Below are 22,506 nucleotides of genomic sequence, written 5' to 3' on the forward strand. Positions count from 1 at the left end.
GGGAGAATACAGCCAATGAGGTATACAGAAAATAGACAAGGCAAAAACTGACTGAGTACTTAACATGAAATTCAGGTAAGTAATTACCGTGCAGCAAGGCAGACGACAGGATGAATACTGGTAGTAATCTGGGTTCTTATATACAGAGTGAGCAGATGGGTCTTGATTGGTGATTGCCTGCAGCTGAGTTCAGGAGGCCGGTCCCAACCTGCTGGCCACGCCCCACTGGAACACAGACAGGTGAGAGACAAACAGGAGACACCAGAAACGGAAAACAGCAGAGCACAGAGGGGGGGAAGGAGGGGAGACTGCAGATCCACACACATTCAGCCAAAAGAGCATCAGTCAGATAAAATAGCAATGTTGGGCAATAACATATGGATTGCATTTGGTGGTCAAGTGAATCCCAGAGGTGTTGTATGGGTTTGAAGTCAGTACATGAGAGGCACAAGCTGAGATTACCTATTGTTTAAAGTATCATTGTATGCTGTAGCATTAAAATACTCCTTAACTGGAACTAAGGGGCCCTTGCACAAACCACCCAAAATGCATATCCCCATGTATTCCCGGGAAGCCACATACTTCTTGCTATTTGATCTCACCACAGCACCTCGTTCCCACTCCCCCTCTAATCGTCACGTTTTCGACAGTCCTTTAACGCAGCGCCGGTCCCGCTCCACTGCGCACGCTCCGAACACTTTACTGCGAGCGGCAACTTCACCGGGAGCCTCGCTCGCCCCGCCGCCTGTCGCCCACAACAGCCCGCATCATCATCTCCATCATCACCACCATCATCATCATCATCCTCATCAGCATCAGCAGCATCAGTGTGATGAAGCAGCGGAGGACGGACACCTTCCTGCTCTGAGACACTGGATCAGCCCGCAGACAGGTACGGAGCTTTTATCCGCCTTTTAAACCACTCTGGAAACAATCAGACAAACGTTTCTTCATGTGTTTGAACCCTGAGTTAGAAGCTGCTTTTATTCGTTTTTTTAATTTTTAGATAAAAATAACTAATGAGTTTGATGGTTTCAGCTGGACCTGAGAGCTTTAGGAGAATTCATGAAAGCTGCTTCCCCCTGTGGGTTTTGTGCTCTGCTGATGCTCAGTGTGTGGGATTGTGGGCAGAAAGCTGATCAGCCTGCGTGGTCTGTGGAAGTGTAGGTGTAGCAGAAGCTGTGCTTCATACACCGGTATTTAAATCTATTAATAGTTTCTGCTACCTGCAGTAAACTGGCTACCTGTTGTGTGCCATGCAGGTAAAGCTCCAGTGGACACATTTATTAAATTCCGCATAATGTTGTCAATGTATCAAATGCGTACAACTAAGTTTCTTTGCCATTAAAACATCAACTTGGTGCATCTGAGTCCAAACATAAAGCAGGAGAATTAGACCAATAAATCTATTGAAACTGCACAGAAAACAGGGCAGAGGGACATTTCAGGAGGCTGTGTGGTAAGTAAAGAAGAATATCTCCATATTTGGCCATGGATTGAATTTTTTCATGTCCTTGGGCTGTAAAAACTTACTGGATTTATCTGAGGAACCTGCATTTGAGGAGGTGGTGATGCTGCTGGCTCTGGTGTAGTAGCAGAAATGGGAAAAAAAAATGTTTGAAGTGCAGCTGGGGCGATAAGAGGAGAGAGAGTAGAGCAGCCATTCGAGCAACATCCCATCAATAGACTATTCCTGCAGAAATTAAACAGTGGAACTGAAGCGTTTGTCGAGGAGCCCAGTTCTGGGAACCGCTGCGCCTTTAACTGGACCATCTCCACCATGATGAATCCCATGATGGACAGAAGAGAGGAGGAATTTTAATCCGTGAGGTCACACCAGATGCACGTCTTTCATCCGAAAAGCAAACAGCCAGGATGGGAGATGAGACGGCGGCCACGAGCAGGGTCGTTTTTTGGAGATTTGGGTCCGTTTCAAGTGGAAATCAATTAAAAAAGACTCGTAGGTGCAAGCATCTGGCTTCAAACTCAAGTCTGCAGCTGAGTGATGCTGCAGTACATCAAGGTGCTCCTGTGGGCTTTGGCTTGTACAGTTTCAAGATTTTCATTATAGTTCCATCCATCCATTATCTATACCGCCTATCCCTTTCGGGGTTGCGGGGGGCTGGAGCCTATCCCAGCTACAATGGGCGAGAGGCGGGGTACACCCTGAACCGGTCGCCAGCCGATTGCAGGGCCACATGCAAGGACAAACAAACATTCACACTCACACCTACGGACAATTTAGAGTCATCAGTTAACCTAATGAGCATGTTTTTGGTCTGTGGGAGGAAGCCGGAGTACCCGGAGAGAACCCACGCATGCACGGGAAGAACATGCAAACTTCACACAGAAAGGGGACCCGGGGATCGAACCGGCAACCTTCTTGCTGTGAGGCACGCATACTACCTGCTGCGCCACCGTGCAGCCCTTCATTATAGTTGATCTGCCAATTATTTTCCAACTATAAAGGCAGAAAACAGTGAAAAACGCTTGTTAAAATCTCCTGGAAGCCAACACGACGTCCTCAAATGCTTCATTTAATTCCACCAACTGTCAAAAATCCCAAATGATTTATTATTGTCAAAAGAGAAAAGGAACAAATCCACGCAAGTCATTTTTCCTTAAACAGTGAATCTATCGTCGGACTAGCTTCTGGTTTATTTTCCGTCGTTGGTCTGATCTGTTAATTGACCAATCGTTTCAGCTGCTGGACTTTAAGTTTTGGAAAAGGGTTAGACATCAGATGATAGAAGATAATGACTAATGCTGAAACAACGGTTTGATTACTCAATTATCCAATCAGCACAGAGGTAACTGACGACAGCTTCGATGTTTGATTAGTAGATTAATAATAATTGAAACATTTGCAGCTTGCGGCTTGTCGAGATTTCTACTTCTATTTCTCTTTTTCGTAGCATTATGAATTTAATGAAGTTTAGCTTAAATTAAGTTTTTGACAGTGAATAATAAAGAATTAGCAGTTTTAAGACATTCTTGCAGTGGTGGAATGTAAAGCACTCAAGTACTGCACTGAAGTACAATTTCGAGGTCCTTGTACTTCACTTGAATATTTCCATTTTATGCTACTTAATACGATTTAACGCACAAAACATATGATCAGTTTAGAAAATAGTACTCTATCAGTCATAATACTTTTACTTGTGATACTTTAAGAACATTTTGCTAAGTATGCTTTTGAATGCAGGACTTTAATTGTAATAGTGTTTTTGCATAGTGGTATTTCTACTTCAACTGAAGTACAAGTTCTGAATACTTCTTCCAGCACTGGGTTTTTATTACTTGTGATTGATTTCTGCTCTCAGTTTTGACTTTTTCTATGAACCTGTAATGAAAACAGTTGATAGTTGTACCTCCAATTCATGCTTAAAGGTACCATGTGGACGTTTTGACCACTAGTAGCGCTGTGGAGCAATGTTTTTACGAGTGGACCCCTGTTTTGTTCAAGGTCGCGGCCGGCAAATAATGCATGATTAAAAATATTTTAAAAAATGGACTTTGCAAACGTTCTGTGCAGCTTTTGTTTGTTTAGGTGAAAACCTCACGGGGCCCTTTAATATTTGCAGTTCTGATACTGATTCACTTACAACGTCTAGAAAGTCAACAACCATGAAATCTTCACTGAAGTGACGTTTTCTTTAACACTTTGAAATGGCCTCTGCTCGGTTCATCTCGATGAATAGACATTTTCCATTGCTACAAAGCAAGATGCCACAATGTGAACCAGCAGCTGAAAATGTGGAGCGCCTTAACATTTAATTTTCCTCTGTTGAGGCAGAAGTGAAGCAGCTTCCCGCAGAGCAAACAGGCAGACAGCAACACATGGATAACCTTGTTCAGACCTAATGACTTAAATGAGAAATCATTATTCATCTGGAGAGGAAAATCAAAGCATGACGGACGCATCACGCCTGGCATCAGCATCTAAATCCTTGTGTCTGTTACGCTTCACCTCACCGCAGAATGAATGCATGAGGTCAGGCTGAGATCATGTGCAGAGCCTCCTCAGCTGCTACCTAACAGAGCCTTTTTAAAATACCCGGACGCGATGGGCCGGCGTGACCGCACACATTCCCTCTGCAGGAACAATGCGAGCCTCTGATGAAGAATAAAGGCTGCATTGTCTCAGCGCCGCGATGATGAAGGACAGAAGCAGTTCCAGGATTCACAGAGAAAGTCTCACAACAACACGGCCCCGTCCTGACGGCGGTAATTGCTGCGTAACGGCACACATGAATACCCCCAAATCAGCTCTCGGCCTCGTGCGCTCAGGCAAAGTGCACTACTCAGACAATCAGAGGCATACAATCTCAATCGCTCGTCCCCATGGCAACAGCAACTGCTGGTGTGATTGTATGGAAAGTGGTGTTTCTGATAACTTGTCACATGTAAAGACTGGCTTTCACCAGCGAGCAGAAGACTGGTGCTGCTGGCTGGATTTAAGGAGGCAGAGAGTCTAGATTTTTAACACAAGTCCAGTTTTTCTGCCCCCAGTATTATTTTAGGTGTAATGCACAACCAGGTGGAGGTGGAGGTGGAGGATGTCTTGATCTTCTGCTGAGACACTGGTCATAACCATAGACTGTATAAAACATGGACGTAGTCTCCGTGACGTCATCCACAGCTTTCTGAAGAGCCATTATGAAGCTCAGTGACTCCAGCTGTCGCCATCTTGGCAGCGCCTGACTCCACCAAACTCTAATCCGAAATCGGCCAAGAGGTGGAGCGAGGGTGGAGCTGAGGTGGGACGAATGAGGCCTGGTTGCTGAAATCTAGCAGCTAGCTGTCACTCGAAGTGGACACACCAATAATTATGTGAAACTTTAAGCATGAAGATTAACCTCTTTAGAGACCAAAACTGCTGTAAACGTATTTAATTCTGCTGTAAACTTGGACATTTTAATATGGAGCTCTGTGGGGATTGGCTTGCTTTTTTAGCCTCGAGTGGCCATTTGAAGAACTGCAGTTATAATACCAGTTAAAGCAGCTGTGATGGATATTTTCATACTTCACAACGGGAAAACAACGTGGTTGCTTGCAGTGATGAACCTACAGAGAATTATCAGATGAAGCTGAAGTTCCCCTCAGCGTTGGTCCTTATCGTTTGTCTGTCCAGTCCACAACTTTGCTTCATTTTCAATGCAGTAGTCTCTTCAGTGTTTTATTCAGCTACAGGCTGTTTAAATATTATGCTCACATGTCCTTCAAATGCAGTGTTTGAGGTGTTTGCCACCTTTGGTCATTATTGTTGTGGCTTCTTTGTGTTGTTTCGCACTTTAACATGAGGCCATTGACACCCCATCATGTCACCCAGAGGATGTCACTTGAGTCCTTCGGTGGAGCCCAGGACATGTTTGCGGACCAAACAAGCGAACTCTGGTCCGCCTGAAAACGTGGGTCTCGGTTCGATGGCAAGTGAACCCCGGTTTGGTTCATATGCAGTGTGAAAGCTCACCGGACCAAACACAGGACCAAATGTATGTAGTGACACTGTACGCAGTGCATGCGCATGCTAAAACACAACGTATCTCATCTGTATTTATAATATAGCTTGATTCTGCATCTCTGTTTACAGCTCATTAGTCCTTACGTGAATGTTTACTGTTGCTATGGCAACAAGTGACCGCTGACATTAGCAGTTGCTAGCTAGCTTAGCTCAACTGTCTGAACAACAATAACCCATAAATTCACAATTTGGCATATTTAAACAAAACAAATCACAACTACCAACAGTCACAGTCCTTAAACTCTGAGCTCATCTGTTGTCACGTTAGATCGTCAAAGTTAGAAAAATAACAGAATCAATCCCTGACGAGCTACGATGGCGTTATAGGAACAGTTGCATTCACTGTTGTTTTTCCGGGCCGGGAGGGAGGGATTTCCCCTCCTACTTTGTCCAATCGACGAGCGCCCCTTTCAACCACGTGATGCTGCTCTGAGAGTTCGGTGCGCTTTAGAAATCACAGCGTGAAAGCAGAACCGAAACAAGTGATAAAAGCAACAGTGCTGCGACTTTCAGCTCCCCAATCGAACCGAGTCCGCTTGGTCAGGTGTGAAAACGACCTTAAAGGTACCCTGCAGGTTTTCTGGGATCCACTGGTCAAAAACACAGCAAAGTGCCAGCGATGGCAGTGATGAAGATCAGCTCTGCAAGAGGGAAATGCACTCAGCACATCTGTTAGACCTCAAGGATGCACAAAATGATACCTGAGTAACTGTACTGATACCAAACATCACGTCAGGCAGCTGCACTTCTACAGCTGGTAGTTTGCTCTGGATGTTGTCAGTAATCAGAAAGTACTGAGGAAGATACCGTGCAGTCATCTGAACATTCAGGGTTTCACATCGACCACCTCAGAGCCAAAGGACGCAGAGTTTCTGCACAGGCAGCGACCTGATTGGTTGACCATCGGCACTTGTTTTCCTCCAGGATGACCGAGGTGATGAACTCTCTGGAGCCAGGTACGGAGGACTTCAGCGGGGGCGGAGCAGCGGCGGATCAGGGCGCAGTATCCTTCCAGGTGTGTGTGTGAATGTTCATATGTGTGTTCAGATTATTTCAGACCAGTCCTGTTTTATTCAGGTAGAAAGCATACAGTGGTGAGTCAGAGGAGCGATGAGCAAGAGTAAAATGTGGGTTGATGCGTCGAAGGGCATTAGTTGGACTCCGTCCTGCTGCGAGTAAATGTTACGTGTCTTATCCAGCTGAGCTAAAAGGACGAGTGAGTTATCGTCTACTACTGTGCGATTTATTTTCTAAACACAACGTATCATCATTAAAGTGGGAAAGTCATCAGTCGTGCTTTAGTGCCAGGCGGATGCTTAGTTTGAAATCTACTGAAGCAACTCTCTCTGGTGAAATGGGAAAACGACAGCAGAACGGACTGAAAACCAGCATTTGTAATGCGTTTCTCAGGAGGTTTTGATTTGGTGATTTGCAGGTCAGAACATAAAGATGTTAAAGCTGAGCTTAAAGGATTTTCTCAAAAAAACGATGTATGGACTCACACACAGTTTCCCCTCTCAATCATCACTGGTGGCCGGCTTCAGGTGTTTGACAGTGTCCGTATCTGTACACCCAGACTCGACATGTGCGCTCTTATTTTACTGTTTTCCTGACTATCAGCATTATTATTATTGCGATGTGCTATAAAACTTATGGTTTGTGTTTAATAAATCTGGGTGTCTGGGTTCAGACACATCCTATTATCTTCACTTTATTCAGTGGATACAGTGCTTTTTCATTTTATCTTCTTTCAGTTTGATCTAATCAAGGATTTTTCGTGAAGGCTGCAACAAGAGGTCATTCTCTCTCCTGTCGATTTTTACACATTAAACTCATTAAAATGGCTGCAGCCCATGTTTGAGCATGATTCAGAGCTTGATGGAGGACATTTTGGACATAATTAAAGCCCTTATTTAACAAGACTGAGGAGTCACTGCAGTCGGCTCTGATGAATCAGACTCAGACTTTGTCCCAGTTTTAAACATTTACATCTAAGTAGAAAATAGAAAAGAAGGCAACAGGAGCTCAGTTTGAGATCAAAGCTACAAATCAGTCGAGTCATCTTCATCAGTCCAGCTGCTGATCCTTCATCTCAAAGGCACAATTTTCCTAATCCCTTTAACGGCATTGTTGTTCAGTGAGAGTAAAGATGTTTTTATCCCTCCGGTTCACCTTACATAAGCTTCAAACAGATCTTCCCAGATACCCATGAAAGGTATCCAAAGCTGTCCAAGAGGCTCCCGTCCATCGTGGTCGAGCCGATGGACGCGGCCGAGGTGGAGAGCGGCGAGCTGCGCTGGCCGCCGGACGAGCCGAGCTCTCCGGACGGCCAAGCTGAGAGACAGCGTGCAGAGGAGGACGCTGCAGGTGAGGACGAGTGATGTATCGTTGTTTCATCATCAGATGTTTGATAGCATTTCACTGCTGTAGCTGCTCATTCACACTTCATTTAGTCCAGAGGTTCCCAACCTGCGGCTCAGGCCCATCCGAAGGGTCACAGAGTAAACCTGAGGGGTCATGAGATGATTAATGAGGAAAGAAGAAAAAGCTCTGATGTTCAAATCTTGTCATTTTTTCTCCAATCTTTCATGTTTTTTGTGAAAAATCAGATAAATTTTGTCTTTGTGGCTTGAACAGTTATTTAAATTAAAGCATTATGAGAAGTTTAGAGGTGAACAGAGGCTTTATAATGACTCCGACAAGAGGATGACAAGAGGACCAAAGTGGAGGTTTGAAATACTTAATTTATTTTGTTTTATGTGTTTTATATAGATTATCATGTGCTTTCATGGAGTAACTAAAGCTGTCGAATAAAATGCAGTATTTCCCTTTGAAAGCTAGTGGAGTATATGGTTGCACAAATGGAAATACTTGTAAAGTACAGGTACCTCAAAATGCTACTTGAGTAATTGTATTTAGTGACTTTCCAGGCGATCATACGGTCGTGCAAACAGAGCGTCTCCACACAGGACGAGCTGCCGGACCTCAGAGATGAACATCCGTCTCTTTATGCCCATAAAAGGTTATTTCCTGTGATGACTTCCTGCTGCTCGTCCGTTATGCTAATGAGGCTCGTTGCAGTCGGTCTCACCTGAGCGGCCGAGCGGAGCGTGAGCAGGAAACACTGGGCGAGGCAGCTCAGTGCTGCGGTGTGACGGTTTGCAGAGATATGATGATTTGCATCAGTGAGCTGAGAAAAGAGCGGCAGCATCGGTCCGAGCGAACAGCTGCAGTCACAACTTCAGATAAATGCGATTTCCCTCTACGGATGAATCGCTGGAGGGGAGAGTTTTCACCTGGAGCAGCCATGACCTGCACCTGTCTGCCTCCGGTCGGCTCTCTACATTCACTTTATTAGCTTTCACGCCGCCTCTAAGCACCGCTTTAGGTCGTGAAACGCAGCAGTATTCACCACGTCTGGGGTTTGTGGCCGATCAAGACGTTAGAGAATATCATTCCAGTGGAGCTCAGACATTTAGAAAATCTATCTGCACTTTTTATTTGATCTCCTGTTGAGTTTGATCTGAGCACCTGCTGCTTTAAACAAGAGATTTACTTAATCTGCTGTTGATTTTTACTCGTTCAACCAATTTAAACCGATTTAAGAACCATACCCACAGTTTGACAGCTGTGATCAGTGTGTTGTTGCCATCGTTGGTGATAGTAGTTAGTGGCTCCTGCTTAGGAGGAAGAATGCTTAAAAACACCTTTAGAGTACACAGGTTCAAAGTAGAGCTACTCTAGCCCTGCTAGCTGCTTTAGGGATGGTGGTGTCTGTCTGTCGGTGCAGACTGAAACTTACGAACAAATCTTGCTGTGAAACGTTCAGACATTCATGATTGTGATCTCTGACTCCCTCTAACGCCTCCTAGAGGTTGATATTTGTGGTAGTCGCTGACATTTATCGACTACTAATGAAAGTATTGCTTTGAAATTTGTTTCAACGCTCTCCTCAGGATGACTTTTTCAGCCATATTTTGTGTTTAATGCTGATGAGCAACATGGTCAGCACCTGTGAACCATCAGTATGTTAGCATTGTCACTGTTACCATGCTGCTGTTAGCATTTGTCTCAGAGCAGCGCAGCCTCACAGAGCTGCTAGCTTGACTGCTAAGTGTTGTTTTTGTGTTGATGAAGGCACAGAGCATCACGACACAAGATCTGTTCATTCACAGCAACAAAACAGTGACAGAAATCTAAATGATTTGATCTGATGTGACGTATTTGGGAGTAATCCGGTAACCCTGCGTGTTTTTCCAGATGAGGAACAGTCGAGCGTCGGCGTGGATGAAGAGGCTTCAGGTGCCGAGATGCAGGACTCCAACTGAACAAACTCTCCTGCTGCGTAATCCACTGTTACTGTGAGTGTGTCCAGACCTGGATGAATGAAACAGAGTCGAATAGACGAGCAGATTGCATTGACAGACAGATTAGAGAGGCAGAGGAGGAAGGGTAGAAAACAGATTCCCAAACCCCAGCTCCCGGGCTTGGAGCCAGAGTCTTCTTCAATATGTTTCCAGGTGTTTTTTCTTTCGGTGTACTCATCATCGCCGCTGATGAAGGAGGTTGTTCTGACACGTTACGCTAATGAAGATGATTTACAGCTTTGTGATTTTGATATAAATATAGGTTTTTAATTCGATAATTAAAGTTTCTGTCTGGCTCCAAGCCCTCGTCGTCCAGATGTCTCACATCCCACGGGGTCTGGACAGATGTTTCTAAATGCTGTCTGAAGTATTTAGCTCATGTGTGCCATACTAAAACTACTATACTACTAATGGTAGCTCCTGTATTTTGTGCACAGTTTTTACATTAACTCTAGATGTAAATGACATCACTGTATGTTAAGTGCTGACTGCTGTAGTTTTGGTGATCTTGGTCTCACGATTCACTTTGTAATAGCTGCGATGTTTAAAGAACCGTGTTTGATTAAGGAAGCCTTCATCACTTTATTCGGTGTTGCTACGATACATTCTTTAATATATTCTAACATGTGAGCGTTGTCCTCATGCAGTAGGTGTTAAAGGGAATGTGATGGTGGTGACTTTTACTGGAGCAATATGTTCACAGGAGTTTAAAGGCAATCCATTTTGTTACAGACCACAGAAGTAAAAACAACCAGGATATTTTAGATGTGTGTCGCTTGTCACAGACATGATATTTTTTAAAATACTGGAAGCCTAAATTATTGCAGAAGTAATAAACCTTTTGAAAATTCTTAAAACGCTCTTTAATTCTTTGTTCCTGTGGTTTGCTCTGGAAGATCTGAAATAAGGGGAAAGGTCTGGAGCACCTGAAGTGCAGTGGTGGACTAAATATTTGCAACTTTTACTTCAGTAAAAGCAGCATTAGCACAGTGTAAAGATACTGTACAAGTAGAAGTCTTGCATTTAAATTCGTACTATAATGAAAGTACAAAAAATATTAGTATGCACAATTTCAGAATAAAGCCTGTGATGTTATTATATTATATTATGTATTATATACTTTAATGTTGCAGCTGGTAAAGGTGGAACTCATTTGATTACTTCATGTGCTGCTGGGTGGCTTACAGTAACTTCTAATAATACTTTTCCATCGATCTGAATTAGTGCTGTGCGATATGGACAAAAATTTATATCCCGATATAGGTAATTTTATATCCCGATAACAATATATATCCCGATACAGTGTTTTTCCTTAAAATTATATATATATATATATATATATATATATATATATATATATATATATATATATATATATATATATATATATATATATATATACATGAAATGAATGGCAAATCCTCTATTTTCTCCTTTCATTTATAAAACACATATTTTATATATAAAGGGACAAGACAATTAAAAAACAATAACAAGTCTTTTTAGAGCCAGAGTCCCTTTTATTACTATTTTCTGTTTTGTTACTTTAACTTTAGTAGTTTGTCGCATTTTAACGCTGTCTCTGCACTGTTCTTCATGCCGTGTCTTTAAGTGATAGAAAAGATTAGACGTGTTCGAGTTGCTAGTAGGCGGCATGTTTTGCAGATTACCGTTTTTTGGTCAGTGTCTGCCTTTTTAAATCCAAACCAGTGCCAAACAATGGAGTTCCTGTTCCCTCTTTTCGGCACCAATTCCTCTTTGGGTTCTGTTGGTTCAGTGTCCACTGTGCTCTCCATCTCTGCTACATTGTTTACGTCCATGCTCCCGCTGGCTCTCGCACAAATGGCTGAAAACGTTAGCAGTGCAGTAAAGGAGTTCTTGCAGGTGACGTAAACTGCTACCGCAAAGCAGTAGCGTTGCTGCAGTTACATTAGCCGAGCTAACCACAGCCCACATGTTAAAATTACGATATAAACAATAGAGGATTATATCGTACGGTAGACATTTTTCTGTCGCACTACGACATATATCGTAATATCGCACAGCACTAATCTGAATGTGCAAAGTAACTTCAGCTTTCAAATAAATGTAGTGAAGTAAAAAGTACAGTATTTCCCTCTGAACTGTCGTAGAGTTAAAGTATAACGTAGCATGAAATGGAAATAATGAAGTAAATCATGTGTAAGCACTCATAGTGACTTTCCACCACTGCTCAGGTGAGAACAGCTGCTGGTTTTAATGGTGAGACACATCTGGAACCCACAGCGATGTTTGTTTGGTTCTGATGAGCAACGTTGACGAATACGACGTCGAGCTTCTACTTAATGCTCTCCTGCTGCTTTCTCACTTTTTTTGAGGCGTGAGAACAAAAAGTGCTGCGATGTCGACATTCAAGGCAAAAACATCAATAATGGTGCAATAATTATTAACGTGAGTCCGTCTAACCGATGGACACTCCATCCAGCTAGTCTATGTTAAAAGGTTAAATAGATCTATTGCTCTGTGCCAAAAGTTAAGTTCAATCAATGAGTCCTTAAAGACGTCAGAGCACCCTGGTCCACTGACGTCCACACTGTGATGAAGCTGGGATGAGCTTTACCATTTGATCGCCACCAGCAGCCATGATCTCCTCCACCGCTCGGGGGACGACGTCTTCTTGTCTAAATGTCAGAGAGACGTTCAGGATGCTCACCCAGCATCGTCCTCTCTGTCCCCGCTTCCTCTCCTTGTCCAATCACTGAGCTGGCAGCTTGTTAGCGTCTTTCTGCATGGAGGGCAGCGCCGGCCGCTGCAGACCAGGCGCTGAAGAAGAGCCTCCGCAGGAAGTCGAGCCACCACGATGGCCTCCGCCTGGACGGATGCAGAGCTCAGAAGAGTCCACAATCAGCTCCTTCGTCCCGACGACGTCATCCAGCACGCGTCCATGTTCCTCTGCGTTTTGGCTAAATTTTGCAGTCAGGTGTGATGAGGCCGCGGCTCCCACGCCGTTTGGCTTGAGGTCCTTTAAAGCAAAGTAACGTCGGCTTGTGACCTCTGATCACAGCTCATGTCTGAAGGCTGGTGTTGCCTTCAGGATCCTTTCAATTCAGTCGTTTTTCGGGGCCTTAAGAGGTAAAACTGTCCTCTGTTTAACAACAGCTAAAAACAGTTCTCACGCCTGAAGTGAGGTTTCTGTTCAACACGTGTAAAACTCAGCTGCTTCTGATTGGTTCCCAGATTTAAAAGTTGGAGCTTTTTTTTCATTATTATCATGAAGCAACATTACAGTTATAACTTCCACAGAGCTGTACTTTTAATGGCTTTACAGACTTTAATGTCCATTGATTAAAGCTTTTCTTTTTGCGTCTTCAGAACAAAAACTCCTCCAAAAACGTACTAAAAAAAAGGTTCAAATGAAACGATTAGCTGATTAATTGATTAGCCGACAGGAATTTCAGTAATTGCCCATCAAGAAAAATATCAGATATTTTCTCGTTGCAGCTTCTCAGTTGTGATGATTTGTTGCTTTTCTCATCGATACTGAATGAGTATTTTGGGTTTTTGGACTGCTGGTCAGTCAAAACCAGCAGTTTGAAGACATTACATTCGGTTTTAGGACATTTTTATGTTAATTTTTCTCTGTTTTGTGACATTTAAGGGACTAAATTCCAAATTGATCCCCAAACGTTGCCTTAATAACTTCAAATTTAAGCAATGAGAGAATGAAAATACTTCTGAGTACGCCGTGCACAGAAGAAGAGGTACATTAAACTGCAAACTGAGGAGTTGCATGTAAATATTATGAACGTTAGTAGTTAAAAGTCTTTGCGTCTCGTATACACACTCGCTCAGACCAACAGGCATCATGCGCCGCGCTCCCACGTACGCTCTGACAGCTTGTTGAGGCTGATATACTGTTAAAGGTCAGATTGGTGTCTTGATCCAGACAGCGAGATGGATGGTGGGATCTCCATCTTACTTCTTTCATGCCTCGCTCGCTCTCTGGATCTGACCTTTCCGATGACAACCTTGTGAAGAGCACTTCGTCGGAGCAAGCGGGGTCACTCCTGGGAAAATGGAGGGCTCCGGGGAGCGAGGCTGCGAGGGGGGAAAAGTGCAGTGTCAATTATCTCTCAAATGTCACAAGCTGTTTTTCAGAGGGAGAAGGACTCGTCTCTCCTCTTAACGACGCCTCGCACACACACACACACACACACACACACACACACACACACACACACACACACACACTGTGTCTCGCTCATATTTCACAGATAATTCTCACAAAGGTGGAAGCTTTTAACATTTGCTGCTGCAGCGCTGCAATCAGTAAAACATCCCCGCGGATTTGTACAACAAGATCCATGATGCTGCACTTACATGCCGACGGATCTGTCCTGAATCATGTTCCTATGTATTTTAAATGTGTCTGCTTGTGTCTGTCGGTCCACCTCTTTGGTCCAGGCTGAACTGTTTTGCTGGATTTCATCTTTTATTGCCCCTCTTACGCTTTCCTTCCTTGTTTTCCTCCCTTCTCCCCCAAACTGGTGACACAAAGCATTAAATCAATGAAGCTTCACTCTGCTGAATCCTCAGTGCAAACACATCCAACATTTTAGCTCAGTCTCAGTAAAACCATTATTTTGCTGTGCTTTACCTCCTCTGGCTGCTCTCCTGTTTCATTATGTAGAATTCATTCATGTTCAATTCAGAACAAAGAGCGTGCGGACCATGCCAGCGGCCACTTGTAAATCTGTGTATTTAAAAGTACCTTTTAACACAGCCATTAGAGCCGCTGAGTGTTGTGAGGGAGTTGTGTTTTGATGATGTCAAAGTGTGCTGTGCCAGGACTTTCATCTCCCACTCCTGCTGGCTTCAAACGGGTCTTTCAAATGTGTCCGTGATAGGCCGAGGTAACGCGCACCCGCCCTCCGCCTGCAGCCCAACGGCGTCCTCTCGCAGCTCTCCACGACCGGATAACGAGATTTGTGCTGTGGCTGTAATGTCAAACGTACCAGAGACAACACAAAATCTCCATAAGTCACAATATAGAACACAAGTATATGCAAACATTAAGTTAACAGCAGTGGCTTCAGGCTCTGATGAGTCCAAAGGTGACGGCATCAACCTCTCATCGATCAAAGTTTTAATGGAGTTTGAATTGAGAATCATGATCATAACAGTCATGCATTTTATTTAAAGGATATTTAATAGTCTGCATATTTCTGCCACAATAACAAATAAATAGGTGCTTGTTTTTAATTTTCTTTACATCCTTTTCATGCTATAACACATTTCCTAAAAATTTGAAATATCTTATTCGGTGAAATGAGAAACTTTCCATAATAATGAGACGGTGAGCAAATATTATATTTTAATGTATGTAAAATTTAGATTGTCTTAAAGTTCGCCAAAACTATGCAGTATTTTCTTAAAACCAGTGTAGACTCATGATGCACTAGAAGTGTGTGTTGGTGTGTTTATCTTTTTCTGCCTGTAGTTTCTTATTTTCCTCTTGTTTTGCTGTATTTTGGACGTCTCTGGGCTGCAGCCTTTGAGTAGTGGGCGTGTAGCTCCCAGCCAGTTACAGCGCACAGGTGAGACCAGGTGCCAAACAGGAACACCACCGTACAGAATGCCTTTAATGTAGTCAAGCATAATCTGACTTTGAGTAAGCCGTTTTTTAATATTTTGGCACATGAATTCCTCCTTAAGAAGAAATTAATCGGAATAGTTAAACATTTTGGGAAGTTTCATTTAGACTTACATGAGAGGTTTGACCCCAGTCTCATGTCTGTATGCTAAATGTGAAGCCACAGCTAGCTGCCAGTTAGCATAGCTTAGCATGAGGAGTGGAAACCTATCCTGCCTCCATGGAACTGTAACAAACTTCACCTGCCAGCACCTCTGAAGTTAACCGATTAACTTCTTTAATTAATCTGTGCAAAAACCGAAAATGTCAAGTTATAGATTGACAGAGGTTTATGTGTTGGCCATGTGCAGCGACTTCCTGGATCCTCCACAGTCTCATGGTGATGACAAAACACTTTTTTAAGGACTAAACAAACCAATTATAACATGTTAATTAATTAGTAAAAGCTTGAAAAGGTGCTTGTAGGTGTTACCTTTGGACAGCCAGGCTAGCTGTTTCCCCCTGTTTCCTGTCTTTGTGCTAAGCTAAGCTAACTGGCTGCTGGTCATAGCCTCATGCTGGAGATACCCAGCTAAATATTTCACAAAATGTAGAACAATTCAAAGTTCAGGAGGTTCAACTGTTTGAGCATCGTACCATCTTGAGGTGAAACTGAGCACATCTCTAACGTTGTACTGAAGTCTTTTATGATGTATGGAGGACGGATCGAGGGGTCTCACAGCCTGAGGAAAGAAGCTGCTCTGCAGTCTGCTGGTACAGCAGACGCAGACACCACAGATACTTCTGCACTGCTTGCCAGATGGAAACAGGATGTTGCCGGGGTGAATGTTGTCTTGGTATCCTCTGGCCTCTGTGCAGCACCTCATCTCACTGATATCACTGACACCAGTGAGCTCCAGGGGGGTTTTAATCACTCCTGAACTGAGCCATGCCCAAACCTTCGTACTCATGTGGAAAAATATCACATTTGTATTTAGGCAGTTGATTTTTGAAGACTTGTGATTGGATGTCTAACTTTATGCCTCTTAAAGTCAGTAAACACGGCTCTCGCTGCGTTTAGAGGTTTCGAGTGTTGCCCTGAATCAAGGAAAATGTTTCCAAACAGACTTAAAGGCTCAGTCTGTGGAAAAGATGCTGATAATGTGCCTCGCAGCATAAGCAGAGAGGAGTTTTGTTGAAAGACTGAACCCATGAAACGCAGCATGATTCTGATGAAACACTTGAATGTGCACTGACTAAATTAAAGAGTAGCGAGATGCAGCGTGTTTGATTGTATGAAGAGCACTTACTGTACTTTATGGACGGCAGCCAGCAAGGAGCTCCGTCTCCTCTGAGACCTCTCAGCCTTCGAGTTCGATGCCCACGCAGTGTAAAAAAACACCTCCGCGTTGGACTCACCATGGCTGCCGAGCACGGCGCTGTGACCGGAACTGAAAGCCAACGTAAACATTCATCCGCCGACTTGTTGCTGCTCTTGTAATTGTTTGGTGACTTCAAGTGGAACATATTGTTTATGTGGCTGAATCAAAACCTGAAGTGTGTTCAAACCCTTCATGCATGCATGCAGTTATATGTGGAAGCAAAGTCCACCTTACTTCTTCCCAAAATAGTGTTGTTTTAGTCGTAATTACAGTGGCAGTATCTTTGTCTTTTTTGGCATCTTCTACTCAATGAGATGTATTTCATTATTATGTCATTTCCATGTCTAAACTCACTGAATAACTCTGTAAGTTGCAGGTTTTATTCTGTTCGATTTTACAGAGCTTCTGGGTTTGATCAGTAAAGCCAATGCTGAAGTGCTTTAAACCTGCATTCTTCCTAATGGCCAGCAGGGGGCTGTCAAAATAAGTCTGATTGTATGTAAGCTTATGGGAAAATGACTCGACTTCTCACTTGATTTATCACCTCAGTAAACAGTTTCCTAAAGAGTTTATGGTCTCAGTCGTGAGTTTCAAGTCTTCCTCAGCACAGCATGATGTTCATTTAGTAAATTATGGTCCCATTTAAAGTAAAATAGACGCTGCTACCACGGTGCATCCTCGGGTTCGATCCAATCAAGATGGAGGTGTACCAATGTCTACCCATGGCAGCTCCGCCCTCTCATCCAAATGTGGTCACTTCCGGCTCCAAAAAGCAAAGACGGTGCAGAAACAACCTCCAGCAGGGGAAAATACAATGTTAGCATTCACTGCAGGCTAGCTAACATTAGCGCATTAGCCAGTCAGCACTTTGAAAATCTTTTACCCACATAAAAGTTTAAATACGAGAAAGGTATTAGCATCAAAATCTACAACGTACTTAACAAACCAAAGTTAAAGTTCTCATTTTAGAGAATGGCCCATTTCAGAATAATATATGTATATATGTGATATTATTGGACCGTGACTGGTGATGCGTATGTCACTTTAACATGAACTCTGAACTCTCGCCGGCTTCCCCGCCAATGAGAGTTCAGGCAGGATGAAACAGAAGTGTTGTTGCCATGGTTACCTGCAGGTGAAGATCACCACTTTAGTTCTGATTAAGAGGTTAAACTATTAACCGAAAATACAGTTTTACACCTGCCAGCCAATCAGATTAGCCAAGGCCAGTAAAGGCGATAAAGCAGCATTATTCAACATTTCTCTATCTTCTGCATTTTAAACAACCAGGGATGATCATTCAGAAATCTGCCAAGGTCAGGAGGGTGTGGAGAAGGTTCGACCACCATCAGCTCAGGGGTAAGAGCTCCATCAAAATACTATAATATTGATCTTCCCGTAGTAATTTAAACACCCACTGTATTTCTTTCCCTTCTCAAAATTAAACAGAGGGGAGGAAAAAAAATCAGCCAAATACTCAGCAGAGATGCACATTATTCATAATTACTCAACCAGTTTGCCATTCAGCTCTGGTCCACAGTTGAGTGAAGAGAGCCTCTTCATTTGTTTGGGAATAATGCTCCACTCAAACATGCGGCACAGCACAGGGTTACTCTAGTAACCTTTTCTATGAATAGTAAATGTCACCGTAATCAATTTTAGATGGGGCGGCTCTGCAGGTGGAGCCAGGAGAGGGCCGGGAGGAGGTGAGGCTGCTGCAGCCGGAGCGAGCGCGCCTCCGCCCGCTGCAGATGCTTTTGAAAAGGCGTCGTGAGGTAAACAGAGCTGAGACTTAAAGAGCCCAGATGTCTGCCGAGAGGAGGCGAGAGGAGGGAGGGAAGCGCTCGCTCATATTTCATCAGTGTTTTGATCTGCTGCTGGGTTTTATTGTAATATATGTTTCATTATACTTCGTTTATTTCTTCATCGCGTGCCGCTGGGATGCAGCCGGTCACGACGAACTGACCTTTGATGGCAGCGCTGATTTCATTTACAGAGCAAAGCAAAGACTGTTTCTCTGGCTCTGAACCTTTGCTGTGATCTGTGGAAGCACTAGTTAACTTAAATGATCTTTGTATGAAGTCAGAGCCACACAGAGCTCCTTCTCACTGATCTACATGTGCCAATAAAAACATTGCAAGAACTTGATTTAAGTACAATTTTGAGGTAGTTGTACTTCACTTGATCATTATTTCGTGCAGCTGTGCACTTCTACTCCATCTCAGAGGCTACATTTGTCTGCCACCTTTAGTTATTAGTTACTTTTCAGATTAAAGTTTTTCATGCCCTTCCTGCCCAGCGAAAACCACGTACCTCCAGATGAGCTGAGTGTTTGTGTTAAACTGAAGGATGAAGTGTGAATTCTCCTTCTTTGGCTAAACAAACTCTCTAAAAAGCCTCTTCGATCAGCTGAAAATGCATCATCTCAAAGCAGAAAACAGCCTGTTTTTCTGAGCTCATCAAACTTATTGGAGATACGTGGTTCTCACAGGACGGCCGCGCTGCAAACATATGATGATCTTATAGAATCTGATGCATTGATGAAGATTAAATCAGCAACAGGATATGAAGGAGCTCAGTGAGTTCAACCTGAAACACTTTGTCCTGCTGATAATACTTACATACTTTAACTGAAGTGAGGCTGAATGCAGGACTTTTATTTGTAGTGGAGTATTTTCACAGTGAGGTATTAGTACTTTTACCTCAGTGAAGGATGTGAATACTTCATCAGATTCATCCACCAACAGTTTGAGGTCTGAGGAGCAACACGTCACGTCACCATATGGAGTCTCTGCTGGCGGTAAACGCAAACTGGCTAACGCTAAGCACACCGAGTGAGAACGGAGGGAAATATCTTTACGTGTGACGGTTGTGGCATTAATCTAATTTTGCTGAGCAGGTCTGAAGCTCAGGCTGTGAATAAATAACTGAAAATGTGCCTTTGGATGTTGTCCTGATGGCTCCGTGGATGACGCTGGCGCTCGGCTGTGATCAGGAGTCAGAATTCAGCTCACGAAGTGTTTTCTCCTCTCATTTCGTTCTCGGTGTTTTCCTCTCTGGTCTGCCGCGTACTGTCCAATAAAGCAGCAGCACCTCACGCAGCAATTTCACCGGAACAGCAAACACAGGAACGCAGACGACAGGGAGAGTGCAATCAAGGAGCAGACTGTATTATTTTCTCTTTTGGGAGTCGAAGCTGGATCACAAAACGAAAACAGTCCTGCAGACGGAGCCTGCCCAGTTTAGACTGAAGTCTGACTAAAGCCTGATCCAAAGAGGGGATTAAGTGAAGACCCCAACCCTCACAAAGTCATCATTTCAACAGTGATCTGTCCCTAAACCCAAACAAACCACCGCATCACACCATAAAACATCAGACATAAGACGTCAGAAACCACTTCTGTGTCATTTGAGAGGGAACATTTGAACATATTTTAAACATATTTTATCTTTTATTTTTATTTGGGAGGTCTGTATGTAATTTATAATGAAGTTAGGTATATTTTTAATTTCCTTCAAGGTATAAGCTCTGATTCTTCATTGATTTTAGAAATACCACCATGAAAAAGTTTAATGTTTAGTTCAAAGCAAACAAGTCCTGCAGCCAAAATCTGAACGAAAGTAATATTTCAACCTTTGAATTTAAGCTGCTTACGGTGACATTTCTAGGAATAGTTCAGCATTTTGGGAAATATGCTTATTGACCTTCTAGAGGAGAGTTAGCTGAGAAGATTGATGAAACTGCACTTTAACTTAGCTTAGCATGAAGACTGGAAACAGCTAGCTGCTGACTGCCTGCAAGCACCTCTGAAGTTGACTGATTGACTTTTTTTATCACTTCAAAAAACAAAGCGGATGAGCACAAACACACATTCAAAACGCTTCTGAAGGACATCCGGTGGAATCTGCTGCTGCTGCCTGCTGCTGATGACTACGACAGATACAAGATATTTAAACTTATCTCAAATATAAAGTCAGACATGTGGTGAAGGAAACGCAGAAATACTCCCAGAATGGAAGCACTTAGTGTAAAGTAGCTCATACGTAGCACCTCTGTCGATTGTGCCTGTAAAACCTGCTTCAGGCGTCCAGCGGAGAGACATTTACAAAGCTATTCTCTGGATGTGACGTGGCCTTTTGCTGTTAAGTAAATACCACCTGATTGAAATTGAGCTGTTCCTCATTTTGCTCGTTGACCCGCTCAAAGCCTTGGAGATCCCGCAGGTCAGGCGGGGCCTCGGGGCCTCGGGGCCCCTCAGGCTGAACACGGTCTCTGCATCTTGGGCCCGGACACGCGACACGGAGCCGACGACGCCGCATGCATTATTGAAAGTCTACCCAGAGTCCTGGCTTTTTAATCTGCAGCCTCTCGTCAAGCCTCTGCAGAGCTGAAGAGAGGGCAGAGGTATTCTTTCTGAGCAAACTCTGACGTTGTTTAATCTGGTTTATTTAACTAACAAAGGATTTATTTTGCTATCAAGTTCAGTCTGTGAAGTCAAAGCTTTATACGCCTCCACTGTTACATAAACCTTAGAAATGAAAGTATTAACAACACTGAAGGCATCTGAAGTTTCCTTCAGAGAAAAGCTTCATTAAACTCAAATCAACCGATCATTTATTACTGAAAACTCTCCATAATGTTGAATTATGCTTTGCCTGTAGACAAATTTCACATTTCGTACATTCAGCTGACCTCCTGTCCTCAGACTAAAGACAATTAACAAGCAGCTTGAATTAACGAATCGTAAGTGAACACTGTTTGTCCTCTTTGCACCAAAATTCATAGTTGTATTCAGCAAAAGTATTATTTATTGTCAGGAAATAAAGCATTTCTTATTTCATTTGGCGAGTCGTCTTCTGTTTCATGTCCACTAATTTTAAAGGTCCACTTTTCAGTTAATTTGTTGGTGCTATAGAAGTAAGACTGAACTGAATTGAATGGAATTATTCTAATACAGTAAATCAAGTGATTATGAGAGATAAGATATAAAACTTTATTGATCCCATGTTAGGGAAATTTTGCAGAAAAAGTTTGTTTTTAGTCTATCTTTGATCATTTCCAGCAGGCGTCTGTTTTCAGCTAAAAATCTCCAACAAAAGGTTAAAACGCCAACGAAGAACAGCAACATCAGCGGTTTGAGTCCTCTCTCGCCGTCATTTCCAGATATTCTCTCAATAAAGAAATAAAGTTTTCTTCAGGAGGTGGTGGAGACCAAACCAGAGCTAACAGGGGTGGACACAAACAAGACTCTGGATGTGAATCGAGTCAAAATAAAGTACTGCAGTGCAGTTCTAACCTTTAATCAGTCAGGAAAGGCTCCATCGCTGACAGGTGGAGCTTAATGTGTCACACTTTAGCTGCTTTCTGGAAAAGCCCAACAGAGAGGACAACACTGGGTTATTCCCAAAGCACCATGGCAGCGAGGCGAGCTGATGTTTCTGGAGGAGGGTTAGTGAGAGCAGGCGCTGCTGAGGGAGTCTGATGATGTATAGTCGAGCTGTGTGACCTGCTGCTTCCAGCACGTCGTCCTTTATCTTGTTTTGCAGAGAAATCCGTTTTTCCTGCTTTGCACAGGATTTCTTTCTCTCTGTGTGGATGGTGCAAAATGATGAACCTGAGAA

General features: G+C 43.2%; 1 protein-coding gene across 1 annotated transcript; it reads left to right on the top strand.

Annotated features, from left to right (window-relative positions):
* Positions 1–696: 696 nt before the first annotated feature.
* LOC139341932 (protein LBH-like) lies at positions 697–10,748 on the top strand. Its single transcript, XM_070978669.1, has 4 exons — positions 697–892; positions 6,449–6,527; positions 7,717–7,891; positions 9,785–10,748. The coding sequence occupies exons 2-4, from the start codon at positions 6,450–6,452 to the stop codon at positions 9,850–9,852; spliced, it is 321 nt and encodes a 106-aa protein (XP_070834770.1). The 5' UTR covers positions 697–892; position 6,449; the 3' UTR covers positions 9,853–10,748.
* The last annotated feature ends 11,758 nt before the right edge of the window (positions 10,749–22,506 follow it).

This window comes from Chaetodon trifascialis, chromosome 14 (genome assembly GCF_039877785.1).
Source record: "Chaetodon trifascialis isolate fChaTrf1 chromosome 14, fChaTrf1.hap1, whole genome shotgun sequence".
Lineage (NCBI taxonomy): Eukaryota > Metazoa > Chordata > Actinopteri > Chaetodontiformes > Chaetodontidae > Chaetodon > Chaetodon trifascialis.